Here is a 14,712-nt window from a genome sequence, read left to right on the forward strand (position 1 = left end):
GTCAGCATAATGAACTAGAAAAGTTTTTAGTCACAGGATATAGCATTACTGATTAGGCCAGCATCATTGTCCATCCCTAATTTTCCTGGAAAATATGGTAGTGAGCCACATCCTTGAGTTGCTGTGATAATTTTTCAGGGGGACAGTTGCTGATGAGGGGGCACGCACACACACACCTGTTAGGGAGCATCTGGATTTTTTAACCAACTGATCGAATTATAGTGCCATTGCTTCACTAAGTCGGGATGGTGTGTAATTTGGAGGTATTGTATTCTCATGAATCTGCATCACTTGTACTTCTAGGTGCTAGGGATCACAGGTTTGGAAGGTGCTGTGGAGACCTGGTGAGTTGTTGCAGTACATCATATTGATAGTGTCAGCACTATCAATCTATTCGTTTTTGAAGGACTGAATTTTTATGGTATAGATTTGGTGACAATCAAGCAGGCTGCTTTGTCCTGAATAGGGTTGAGTTTGATCAGTGTTGTTGGAGTCAGTCAAAAGGGTGAAGTGTATCCACCACACTCCTGACTGTTGCCTTTTAAGATGGTGGACAGGCTTTAGGGAGTTTGGAAAGTGAGTTACTCACTGAAAATTCTGAGCCTTTGACATAAATGTTGCTACAAGAGCATGAGTATATATTTTAGTAAAATCTAAACAAAATATTCTGGATTGAAGCTACAAGTTAACAGACTGAGAATTACTTTTCTGCAAAGTTTAAAACAGTTCAACAAACAGCCAATTTCTTTATTTCTTTTATTTAAGTTATTACATGAGCAAAAGGACCCCATTTCAAGGTAGATTAATTACTCAGCATAACAAATGTCAGACCGAATCTTATGAACACTATCCAGAAATTATATAAACTACAAATTTTATGAATCTCTCTCAAGGACTGACACTTTACAATATGTTTTCTGCATATTATAAAACCACATTCTTAATGTGGCCAAGTTGCTTATTAGTGAAGTGCTTATTGCACTTGTATCATGTTTAAGTTATATGTCTATTAATTAAAAATGTAAATGGTAGAATTAAGAAAATCAGAAGATGAGAAACAAACAACAAACCAGAAGTTCTTGCAATTATGTTGAAATACTCTGGTACAGTCTTGCCTTTAATTACCACACTCAAATTTCTCAGAATTCAATGCTCAGAATTATAGTTCAGTTTGGAATGAAAGGATTAGAATTATAATCATAGTAGATAATTATTCACGCTACTTCCAAACACAGGAATAAAATCAAATAAGCATACTTGAAGTACAAACATGGCAATCAGTATAGGTCAAGGGCAAGGATAGGTTAATATTCAATGTGCACATCCTCTGATGTTCTGCCAAACAGCAAAAAATAAAAATCTTAGCCTTTTCTCCTTAAAGATGCGAATTGACGTGCTCTGGATTCCAGCATTCACAATTTATTCTTTTCACATGCACAGTACCTGACTGTGGGACAGAAATTTATGAAAACATCCTCTAGTGTCTTCCTGTATATAAATATTACAACATAAATATAGTGCAAAGTGATACAGTTGAATGATCATACTCTTCCTTACACATATCTAACTGGTGCATCTGATAACTAGTGAGTAGCAAGGAAATTGTTACATCAAGCTTACAAATTATCCCGCACTGTAAACTTCTTCTGCACTGTTTTCTCCAGCTATCTTTTGCAGATTCAACCAACTTTCACCTGAACACATTTATTCTACAGGACAAAATGTACACACTATCAAGTTCTGTAAAATCTGTTCTCAGGATGTGGGTAAATACTGGCCTTGCCAGTGACATTGCCTAATCCTAACTGCCCTTGAAAAAGGTAATGATAAGTTTCTTTCCTAAACTGCTTTTGTTGATGTGATGAAGACAGTACCTCAGTGCTGTTAGTGTATTCCAAGATTCTGACACAACATTTAAATATTATGTGACCAAGAAACGATAAATTTAATTCCTCAAAAGTACATAAATAGATAAACCCAAGGACAAACATACGTTCAGAGGCTACTTTTCTCAATTACATTTTTTCATTATGCAATAATCATTTAATATCCATTCACAACTTATGTAAATCCAGCCTTTTAATTTTCACTTTCCTTCAAGCTTTCAGATTCAAAATTACAAGTGCGAAATAAGTCAGGCATTTAAAAATCAAAATCAGCGGCATATGCACTTAGATTAATAAATAATGCCCATTTATGCATGAACTGTTTAAATATGATCATTTGGTATGCAACAATACAAGTGATAACTCATTGTACCTCAAGGGAAACTCTGCATACATCCTTAAGACAAATACATGTTTTACATAAGAACTTCAAATGACCTAGAGAGGATTTCTAGTTACAAGCATATTTGGAAGCAGGTTAAAAAAAGTAGCATTTTCTCACTTGACAAAAAAATGCTTTCATACAAAAGTAATAGCAAACAATATACTAATGGAAAAAATGTATCCACTAAAGGATTTCTGAAGAAAATATATCTTGTAAAATAAACAGTATAGGTAGAAGATCACCGCTACTTCCAGCGAGAAAGTATTTGAAGCATCTGTTTTTTAAAGCTTCAAGAGAGCAGCTAATTCAGTTTTCAGAATCAAAGATTTTCTGAACGTCAACAAAAACCTGAAAAAAAAAATCAAGCAAAATAAATTCCAACTTAATATCAAACATTTTCAAATATTGGCCATTAAATACATGCAAATCTATGGCACTATAATGTTGGATCACAGATCTTTCAATGCAAAAGGGAAAGAAGAAATTTAGTCAGCTCAAAGAATAAAAATATTTGCTCTATGTCAAAGAGCAAATAAAGAGACTAAAGAGGTTAACTAACTGCTGTACACATTGCATACCTCATCAACACTTTTGGCACCATCGACTCTTCTTACTTTTCCCTCTTTCTCATATTGGTCTATAATAGGCTTAGTAGACTGCATGTATGTCTGAATTCTGAAATAAAAATAAATATCAAAAGCAGAAGACAATTCTTTATAAACAGGATAAAGAATGGTCATTTGTACAAAGTGCTGAATGACCTCCATTTGTGCTGACTGGCTACGATTCCATGAAAGAAAGTTGAATTTCTACCTTTTTAGCAAACTCTGGACATTGTCATCTGTTCTTCCACTGTCTTTTCCTCTTTCAAGGCAACGCTGTATACAGACCTTTGGAAACAAAAACGTTGTAAGAAATTAAGTTTGGTTTACATTAATGTTCAATATTAAATGACAAAAAGGGATATTAAAAAAAAGAGAAAATAAGAAAAACACAGACAAGATGTTCAGGCTTTTGAATACTTTCCAAGCTTTTAATCATAGTTATTCTAATGATTGGAAGATGGAAGGCTAGTGAACACAGAAGCAGAAACCTCTCGCTGCAATGAGAAACAATGCCAAAAAAAATCAATGTGATATAGATTTGAACACAGCTTTAAAAGGTGAACATGGATATTTAAATTGCTTCATTCATGTTTTTCCCAAAATACTTCATTTGATTTAAAGTCTATTACATTACTGTAGTAGCTTAAATATTATGTGAGAATCATTTATTTTACAGTATAATTTTAAATGAAAAATGAAGTATTTTGGACTTTTCACTTCTATTTTGTTGTCTGTGAAAGAACTTGCTGTGTAGTCTGATCGGTGCTATCAATGCATTTGGAATCCTGAAGATTATCTTGACTTAGCACCAGATCATTTTTAAAAATGAAATTTTCATAAGGCATGAGCGTCACTGGCAAGGGCAGCATTGATTACCCATCAAAGATGATGGGAGACAACTGTCTTGAATCATGCAGCTTGTGTGGTTTTGGTACACTAACAGTTGTTAGGGAATTCCAGGATCCAGCCAGCAATGACAGAACAACAATACAATTTCAAGTTAGGATAATGTGACTTTGAGGAGGAGTTGGAGATACTAGTGTTCCTATTCACCTGCTGCCCGTGTTTTTTTAAATGGGAGGGAGTGCAGATGTGGAATATACAGATAAAGATGCACTGAATTGTTGCTGTCCATTTGTGCAAAGTACATCATGCAGTCAGGGTGTGATGGTGATAGAGTGAACAAAAGTTTAATCTGGTAAATAGGGTGTCAGTTAAGCAGACTCGTTTGACTTAAATGGTTTTCAAGCTGTTTGGATATTGTTGAAACTGCTTTTATCTTAGGAAGTGAAGAGTATTCTTTCACACCACTGATTCGTGCCTTGTGGACACCAAACAGGATTTGGGGAGTAAGGAAACATGTTATTTTCTATAGAATTCCAGACTGTGTGTGTGTCTGTCTGTCTGTGTGTAGTTTCTAGTCAATAGCAACCCTAAGATGTTGATGGTGGAAAATTCAGCAATGGGAATTCCAGTAAGCATCAAGAAAGATTATTAATTCTCTCTCGCTAAAGATTGTCATTGCATCATATTTCTATGACACAGATGTTACTTGTCGCATATCAACTTAAGCATGAATGTTGTTCAGGCCTTGTTTCAAGCAGACATTAACTGCTTCAGTATCTGAAGACTGATGCATAGTATAGATCAATCATCAGACAGAAACCTCAGTTCTGATCTGATGATAGAGGAAACATTCTTGATGACAAACAAAAAATGGTTGGGCCTAGGATACTACTGTGGAACTCCTAAAGCTGAGATGATTTGCATCAAAACAAATGAAGAATTGTGCCTCCCCCACCATGGTTGCAATTCACTTTAACTTTACTAAGACTTCCCAACACCACTCGATCTAATGCTGTCTTGAGTCAAGGCAAGTCATGGGCTGGAATGAGATCCAAAGCTGAATAATCCTGGCAGACCTTAAACTGAGCATCAGAGAGTAGGTTACTTTTGAGCAAGTGTCACTCATTAGCATTATTGCCAATACTTCTTTTACATGAGACTGAGGGCAGAGCAATTGGTCAGATAAGATTTGCCCTCTTTCTTTCATGGATAAAGAAGAGATAGGTAATTTTCCACATTGTTGGGGGGGGGGGGGGGGGGGGGGGAATGTGCAGGTAAAGTTTTGATTAGTTCTGGAATGCATTTCTTCAGTATTATATCTGATATATTGTCCAGTGCCACAGCTTTTGCTGCATCAAGTGAGTATTAACAAAGAGGAATTCATCCAGAAATCATCAGGTTTTTATGGACAGCTTTTCTCAAGAATAGCATCAAGCATTATTGCTTCACTGTTGCCCAATGTGTTTTAGACGATTAGCTCAGGAAAATACTATTAAAACATACAATACACTAAATTTACTTTTCTGACATACTTCTGCCTACTTAGCAACAGCTTTAGAAAACATGCACGAGTGTCACCAGTCCTGCTCAGGATATTTTTCTTCATTCATAGATCTGTTCATTCAATTACCTCATTACTACAGTCAAAAAAAAGGACAAATTTCACATCAGCATGATCATTCATTTGTTTGTTCCACCCATTGAGATTGTCTGTGTTTCTCGGAAATCCATCAATAAGAAATGTATTCTTTGCAGCATCTTGAGCCATTTTCTCATCCATTGCCTGCAAAATATACCAGAAATGTAATGCAAACATTTTGTCAAACTAATTTTGCATAATTTGGAGACGCCGGTGTTGACTGGGGTGTACAAAGTTAAAAATCAAGCAACCCCAGGTTATAGTCCAACAGGTTTAATTGGAAGCACTAGCTTTTGGAGCACTGCTCCTTCATCCACCTGATGAAGGACCAGCATTCCAAAAGCTAGTGTTTCCAATTAAACTTGTTGCACGACAACCTGGTGTTGTGTGATTTTTAAATTTTGCATAAACATTTTAAAAAATACATTCAGTATGACCAAATCAATTGGTCAGAGCTCCAAAATACTTTGCAAATTTCTCTCCTTTTTTAATTTCAAAAGAAAATGTGGCTCTTTAACAGGAATATATCCTGAACATACCCTGAACTAATACAATTCTATCAGTATGGAACAAAGATCATTTAAGCATATAGGATAACTGGTTAATTATGAATATAAAACAAGAAGGGAGTGGTGCTTTTTATATTTAACTTAAACATTCCTGAAAGGTGAAGTCTACAATCATGTATACTTAGTTTGATGAGTAATAAGCAATATCTGGCATGGAAGAAAACTGTTAGTTTAGTACTGATCATACAGCACTGTCAAGATATTAGTGCAAGTAATACGTTTGTACTTAAAATTTAGATCTTTAAAGCCCACTGTACATTTTGTATAATAATTATCCAAGTTACAATTCTTTTAAAAATAAACCTTCCTGGGAAGAGAATGGTTGTAAGTAAATTAGATATTGCATGAAGGGAGAGAGGTTGAGAAGGAGAGTCCTTCATGGTAACCTCAGACAGTGCAGGAATTGAACCATACTGGTGGCATGACATCCAGCCAACTGAGCTAACTAACCTCCACCAATTTAAGAACACTACAAGAGTGAAACAAGTTAGCTGTTGTAAGGCTTATTCTTCCTCCCATGGCAGCTGTTGTAATCAATATCTACAACAAATGTTCCCTTTATCTATTGACAGTAAATTCTGGCCAAATAAGGAAGATTAAGTCCTTGCCAAATAAGTAAGACTGTTGTATATTTTTCATGGCAAGTTCATTACTATTTCATTAGTAATTTTAATACCAAAATCTTCTTACAGAACAATGTATATTGGTAAGTTTTCAAATGGGACCCACTGTAAATATTTAGCAGGTTAACAATATCAATTCGTCGATATTTCAGATTTACCATCGACTTTCATTTCAATTGCAATCTTATTTGAAGATAATCATTACGGTCATAAAGCTGTGGGTAGGAGTCTTTGCAAAAAGAAGCTGTGCTTGCTGACACCATAACTGAAGGAATTAACACCCTCACAAATTTACACTGTCTGTAATGTCAGTGCTGGACTAGGGCAGCTCTCAACAATCCCAGAATGTCTTCAGTGGATTCAGTAAAGAAGATTAAATATAATCTACTGTTTTGAAGCATTACTGTTTTTAGGCTGTAAAAAGTTGTCCTACCTTTTTTATAAGCTTGATAGTTATTTCCACTGGAACAATTTTTCCTTCTTTAATGTAACTGTCAATCAGTTCTCCATACTGAGTACCCTCTTTGCTTTGTTCAGAACGAAGTAGATCACCAGCAGATAAGTGAGTATATCCATATTTCTGGACAATATAAAAAATAATTAATGATTACAAGATTTTAACATATTACATTCAAATAATATAGTGAAAACTTAGGTAAACTTCAATATCACAAAAATTGAAAGCCAAGTGCAAAATACCTTGCAGAGATTTCATGGAGATAGATTTTTAAAACTACTGCATGGGCATAAAATCAAACCAAAGCTACAGCTGTCATTCAATTTTGGCAATATACTGCACTCATGATAAAACGCTATTTGAAAATATTTCTCAGAAGTAATATTACTTAAATGTAACATTAGCAGTATGCCATCAAATGGACAGAATTCCTAATTTTATATGAGTAAATCTCCTAAGGTATTGTACCTGGGGAATTGAAATTAAATATAAATTTTGAAGTGAAGAAAGATCAAAAAGAAGGAAATCATTCAAGTGGGATGTTTAGGCATAATTTGATCCCATTATAAAGTTATACTGTATGTCTCTATTTTTGTACTTCTATTCAATTTTCCACTGTCACATTTGATATTCCAACTCAATGAGTGAATCAAATATTTTAGACCCATACTAACTGAGAGACACCAAATTTAACATAATGAAATGCCAAGTAACATGAATTAAATGTTGCAAGCATCATTTCAAGGCAACTGAGAGAACACAATTTCTACAGTTGCAGGTTTGTGATGCCACTGCTAGGTGAAGACAATAAGCTGAAAGCAGACTGGGACAATGAGAAGTCAGAGGAGTAATGACGTGCCCATAGGCAAAGTAGGCAACAAGGACCAGTTCCTGAGTAGAGTTAACACAGTGTTCCAGATGCACAATGACATCGCCAATGGCACAGACTTTCTGTTTCAATGTGATTTCAAGCAGGCTATACGGTTAATAAAAAATAGTTAGAGTCATAGAGATGTACAGCATGGAAACAGACCCTTCGGTCCAACCTGTCCATGCCGACCAGATATCCCAACCCAATGTAGTCCATCCTGCCAGCACCCGGCCCATATCCCTCCAAACCCTTCCTATTCATATACCCATCCAAATGCCTCTTAAATGTTGCAATTGTACCAGCCTCCATCACATCCTCTGGCAGCTCATTCCATACACGTACCACCCTCTGCATGAAAAGGTTTACCCTTGGGTCTCTTTTATATGTTTCCCCTCTCACCCTAAAACCTATGCCCTCTAGTTCTGGACTCCCCGACCCCAGGGAAAAGACTTTGTCTATTTATCCTATCCATGCCCCTCATAATTTTGTAAACCTCCACAAGGTCACCCCTCAGCCTCCGACGCTCCAGGGAAAACAGCCCCAGCCTGTTCAGCCTCTCCCTGTAGCTCAGATCCTCCTACCCTGGCAACATTCATGTAAATCTTTTCTGAATCCTTTCAAGTTTCACAACATCTTTCCGATAGGAAGGAGACCAGAATTGCACGCAATATTCCAACAGTGGCCTAACCAATGTCCTGTACAACTGCAACATGACCTCCCAACTCCTGTACTCAATACTCTGACCAATAAAGGAAAGCATACCAAACGCCTTCTTCACTATCCTATCTACCTGCGACTCCACTTTCAAGGAGCTATGAACGTGCACTCCATGGTCTCTTTGTTCAGCAACACTCCCTCGGACCTTATCATTAAGTATATAAGTTCTGCTAAGATTTGCTTTCCCAAAATGCAGCACCTCGCATTTATCTGAATTAAACTCCATCTGCCACTCCTCAGCCCATTGGCCCATCTGGTCAAGATCCTGTTGTAATCGGAGGTAACCCTCTTCGCTGTCCACTACACCTCCAATTTTGGTGTCACCTGCAAACTTACTAACTGTACCTCTTATCCTCACATCCAAATCATTTATGTAAATGACAAAACGTACAGGAGCCAGCACTCCACTGGTCACAGGCCTCCAGTCTGAAAAACAACCCTCCACCACCACCCTCTGTCTTCTACCTTCGAGCCAGTTCTGTATCAAATCGCTAGTTCTCCCTGTATTCCATGAGATCTAACCTTGCTAATCAGTCTCCCATGGGGAACCTTGTCGAACACCTTCTTTTGCATAAGTGAAATTTGACTAGATCATCTCAAACAATACAAATGTATAAGCTCTACTTAAGGCATTGTTGTTTGGTGCTTGAACAAACTAAAAGAAATTAGGTTATTGACTAATTTATATTGCCTGGAATTTACTCTTCTCTCACTTATATGCTACACGTTCAGTCAGAAGCTTCATAACCTATCAATTAAAAATAAATATTGAATGTAGATAACCCTGGCAAGTACAGCATTTATAACCCATCCTTAGCTGCTCTGAATTAGATACAAGGGAGTGGCTTGTTAGGATTGTTCAGAAAGCAGGCAAGTCAACCACAACTGTTGAGTCATATGTAGACTGTACAAGGTAAAAATGACAAGGTTCCTTTCTTAAAGGAAGTAGTGAACCAACTAAGTTTTCAAAATCCAAATGCTTTATGACCACTTTTCACTGACAACAATTTGGACCATACAGCAATATAACATAAAATATCTCATTCACTGGAAAAACAAACAAAATTTGGCATCAAGCCAGATAAGCCAATATTAGGGAATATGATACAAAACTGGGGTGAAGAGGTGGATTTTAAAGAGTGTCTTAAAGTAGTAAAGAGGCAAAGAGATTTAAGGATGGGTCGGTGTGGACCTGTTGGGCCGAAGGGCCTGTTTCCACACTGTAAGTAATCTAATCTAAGTGCTCCTTGTTGGCAGCTGAAGTCACGAATTCCAAAGGTAGAACAATTAAAATCATAACTGTTGAAGAGGCCAGAATGATCAATTACCTTGGTGGGTTGAATGGCTGGAGAAGATGAGGGGAGTGAGGTCATAAAGGAATTTGAAAATAAAGAAACAGTTTTAAAAGCTGGGAACCACCTTGGATCAGTGATCAAGAAAGAACACAGGCACTAGTGTTTTGGATGGCTGAAAGGTTAGAAAAAGTGTTGAATATGACAGCACAGTCAGGAATGCACGAGAAGTGCAAGTCTAGAAATAACAAAGGCATAGCTGAGGTTTTCAGGAACACATAAGCTGAGGCAGAGGTAAAGGCGATGACTGAGTGGTAAGAACAGGGAGTCTCAGTGATGGCATGATTGTAAACAAAAGTTCATCTCAAATTGAATGTGAACCATGTTTGTAAACAAGTTGGTTCAATTACAAACAGTTACAAGAAAGATTCATGGAGCTGTACAGCACAGAAACAGACACTTCATGCCAACTGGATATCCTAAATTAATCAAGTCCCATTTAGCAGCATTTGGCCCTTATCCCTTTAAATCCCTTCCTATGCATGTACCCATTCAGATGCCTTTTAAATGTCATAATTGTACCAGCTTCCACCACTTCCTCTGGTAGCTCATTCCATACACGATCCACCATCTGTGTAAAACAATTGCCCCTTAAGTGCCTTTTATGATGTTCCCTTCTCAACTTAAACCTATACCTCTAGTTTTGAATTCCCCGACTCAGAAAAAAAAAGACTTTGGTTAGTCTCCCCATCCATGCCCTGCATGATTTTATAAATCTCTATCAAGTCACCCCTAAGCCTCCATGATCCTGGGAAAATAGCCACAGCCTTTTCAGCCTCTTACCGTTGCTCAAACCCTCCAACCTTGGTAATATCCTTGTAAATTTTTTCTGCACCTTTTTAAGTTTAACAAAAGGTTCCTATATGCAGGGAGACTAGAACCGAACACAGTATTCCAAAAGTGGCCTAACTAGTGTAATGTACAGCTGCAACATGACATCCCAACTGCTATGCTGCTGCACTGACCAATAAAGGTAAGCTTACCAAATGCCTTATACACTACCATGAGTAGATAAGCAGAAGGCTGGAGGAACACAGCAAGCCAGGCAGTATCCATGCAACCTGGCTTGCTGTGTTCAACTTTGGATTCCAGCATCTGCAGTTTTTATTTTGTCTCTTCTTCACTACCCTGCCTACTTGTGACTCCTCCTTCAAGGAAGGAATGCACCTACATTCCAAGGTCTCATTTTTTGGCAACACTCCTCAGGACTCTACCATTGAGTCTATAAGTCTTGCCCTGATTTGCCTTACCAAAACGTAACACTCCACATTTATCTAAATTAAACTCCATCTGCCACTCCTCGGCCTTTCGGCTCATCTGATCAAGGTCCCGTTGTACTCCGAGATAACCTTTTTCTGTGCCCATTACACCACCAATTTTGGTGTCATCCGCAAACTTACTAATCATTCCTCCTATTTTCACATCCAAATCATTTAAATAAATTACAAAAAGCTGTGGTCCCAGCACCAATCCTTGCAGCACACTGCTGATTACAGGCCTCCATGTGAAAAACAATCTCTACCACCACTGTCTGTCTCATATCTTCAAGGCAATTTTGTATCCAAATTGCTAGCTCTCCCTGGCATGTGATCTAACTTTGCTAACCAATCTACCATGTGAAACCTTGATGAACACTTTGCTGAAGTCCATATAGACACATCCACTGCTCTGCCTTCATAAATTGCCTTTGACACTTCTTCAAACACTCAATCAAGTTACTGAGACACAAAGCATGTTGACTATCCCTAATCAATCCCTGCCTTTCCAAATACATGTAAACCCTGTCCCTCAGAATCCTCTCCAATAATTTACCCATTACTGACATCAGTGAGGGAGTCAGTGACTTGGGAACAAAGCCTATTGTGGGAATGAAAGACAATTACTTCAGACTTCTCAAAATTTAATGAGGATTTTTTATACATTTAGTATTGGAAACTGGACAGTCTGATAATTTAGATACCAATTATTCAGTTCCAAATTTGACAAAAGTTTCTGTCCTTTAAACAGCCAGTATGCAGAAGTAGAAAAATACAGTTGGAAATCCTAAACTACTTTGCAAAAAGCACATTTACTTTTTGGAAGTTAACCGTACATAAATATTTATTAACCTAACCAATGACTCAAAACCTCACAGGTAAACTCCTTTAAAATTTGCAGTCCCACCCAATCTTCTCCTTAAGTTAAGCACTCAATAGAAAAATGCAACCACATATAAAATTAGAATTGCAAAGCAAGTTGGATATGGCTAAATTATTACATGAATCAGTACACTCCTTAATACTTGCTCACAAAATTAAAAGCATGTGTTTTTTTTAACCAAAATGTTGTTCCCTGAAAGTATTATCAAACTGACAAACAAGCTTTCATTTTTTTGGATGCATCACAATTAAAGTTCGACAATTTCAGATAATAACCTCTGCTTCCTAATGTCCCCCATCACCACTCTGAGACAGCAGGTGAGGGTAATGATTTTATACCTCCTTCAGACTCACTTGTTACTTAAATCTATTTCCACCCACTTCCCTTCTACCATTTAATCGCCCCTATCTTTCACCCAATTACGGTCCCTTTCCGCGTTTTCTGTCCAACTCCTGCTACTTTAATTACTCAAAACCTCTACATCTCCATTTCTAATTCTGATGGAAGTCTGACGTTAGCTACCTCGCCACCTACGCTGCCAGAACTCGAGTAAGGATTCTAAGTTTATTCCAAATTAAATGATGGATCGGATTTATATAATCATTAATTATTTTTACAACTTGCTATTTAAATCATATCCACCCTATTCCATTTGCTTCCGGCTTCGTTCACTTTCCCGGACAAAATATCGAGTTGCTCAAGGCCTCGCCAGTACACTTAGATTAGAAATGTTCATGCGAAATTCTATGACACAATCAAATCACCCCACTCCCCGTTTGAGATCAAAGGGAGTTTTCAAGTGAATGGCAGTTCCACTCCTTTCTGAGTAAATGGTTCCAGGACATGCATTGCTCTGGACCAGGGGCTGCTTTACTACATGATATTTTCAACCCACCTTGACGATTTTGACGCACTGAGTCCCTTTCCCGGCTCCTGGCCCACCGAGGACAAAAACCACTTTGGGCTTCATCATCAGCAATTTCCGAATTAACGCTCCCCAACAAGAAATAACCATGCACCAGCCCGGATCTTCCTCACTTCTCCTGCCGATAAAGCGGAGGTACACTTTTAAAGAAAAGAGTAATATATAATCAGTAGGCTATTGCTTTCTTCCTCTGCAGCATAGACACAAGCGCCTTCTGACTCAAATCGCACGACGGAATGACTGCTTCCGGGAAAGAACTCCACGCAAGCAATAAAGCTTTGTTCAGTTCAATTCAGGCAAAGGGAAGGTTGTATTGAGTACTCGCAAGCAACGACGTCGTTTTAAAACTACAAACATTGCGATTACAACGAAATCGATGTTACTTTCAAAATATACCTATTATAGAGTCGTAAAGATGTATAGCACGGAAACGGACCCTTTGGTCCAACTTGTCCATGCTGACCAGACATCCGAAACTAATCTCGTCCCATTTGCCAGCACTTGGCCCACATCGCTGTAAAACCTTCCTCTGCATATACCCATCAAAATACCTTTTAAATGTAATTGTACCAGCTTCCATCACTTCCTCAGGCAGCTCATTCCATACATACATACACCACCCTCTGCGTGAAAAACCTGGCCCTTAGGTCCCCTTTAAATCTTTCCCTTCTCACCCTAAACCTATGTCCTCTAGTTCTGAACTCCCCCAACCTAGAGGAAAGACCTTGTCTATTTATCTTATCCGTCACTGGCATTGGAAAGATTTTAAAATAATTATTTGGTGGTTCTCCAAGAATTGGGCTGGAATTTGGAGATACTTTAAGTGATTATTACATTATATCAACAGAACAAGATGATTCCTCCATTCACACATAATTGCATGTCATGTTCAATACAATAGATAGTTCCACACTGGGCAAGAAGCCGCATCTCTACAAGGGAGTCACATGAGAAAAAAAGCCTAAAAATCCGACGTCATTAGAAAGAAAAAAAATCTGGGAAATTCCTCTCCAAATGAATCAGTCAGACAGATATCGTCCAAGAGACCTCTCTGATCCTGATTAATGTACATTCTCATTCTCACAGGTGATTTCCGTCCTAGCCAGAAACATCCAACTTGAAGCAGAGAATCAGTATGCAGCAGCCCGCTCCACAGGTCTACTGTTCCACAAGAAACAAAAACTGGTAGATGGTCCACACTGAGGGTACTATATGCCAATGCTGGAGGGTGTGAACATTTATCATGGTAGATGGGATACTAATCAAATGGATTGTTTGGGCATAGATAGTGCCAAGCTACTTGTTGGAACTGCGTGCATCCATGTCACTAGGGAGCATTCCATCACACTCCTGACCTGTGCCTTAGAGGTGATGGAAAGACATTGAGAAGTTGGAAAGCAAGTTGTTCGCTTTGGAAATCCTAACATCTGACTTGGCCTTGTAATCAGTTTGTGTGACTGGTCCGAGGTAGTCTCTGGTCAATGATGACTTTCAGGATGGGATTAAACATTGCTAATAACATCAAATATCAAGGAGACTGGAAGTCTGTAATTGGAGATGGTCATTGTCTGGTATTTACGAGGCACAAATAGAATCATAGGAGATGTACAGCACAGAAACAGACCCTTCAGTCCAACTCATCCATGCCGACCAGATACCCTAAACTAATCTAGTCCCATTTGCCAGGATTTGGCTATA

General features: G+C 38.0%; 1 protein-coding gene across 1 annotated transcript; it reads right to left on the minus strand.

Moving 5' to 3' along the window:
* Positions 1–726: 726 nt before the first annotated feature.
* Positions 727–13,245, minus strand: cmpk1 (cytidine/uridine monophosphate kinase 1). The gene is made up of 6 exons (XM_043699247.2): positions 12,985–13,245; positions 6,987–7,133; positions 5,353–5,505; positions 3,085–3,161; positions 2,850–2,946; positions 727–2,619 (listed from the first exon to the last, which is right to left on the minus strand). The coding sequence occupies exons 1-6, from the start codon at positions 13,102–13,104 to the stop codon at positions 2,578–2,580; spliced, it is 636 nt and encodes a 211-aa protein (XP_043555182.1). The 5' UTR covers positions 13,105–13,245; the 3' UTR covers positions 727–2,577.
* Between the last annotated feature and the right edge of the window lie 1,467 nt (positions 13,246–14,712).

Source organism: Chiloscyllium plagiosum, unplaced genomic scaffold (genome assembly GCF_037043375.1).
Source record: "Chiloscyllium plagiosum isolate Xiang-an unplaced genomic scaffold, Cpla_swu_hap1 HiC_scaffold_9, whole genome shotgun sequence".
Lineage (NCBI taxonomy): Eukaryota > Metazoa > Chordata > Chondrichthyes > Orectolobiformes > Hemiscylliidae > Chiloscyllium > Chiloscyllium plagiosum.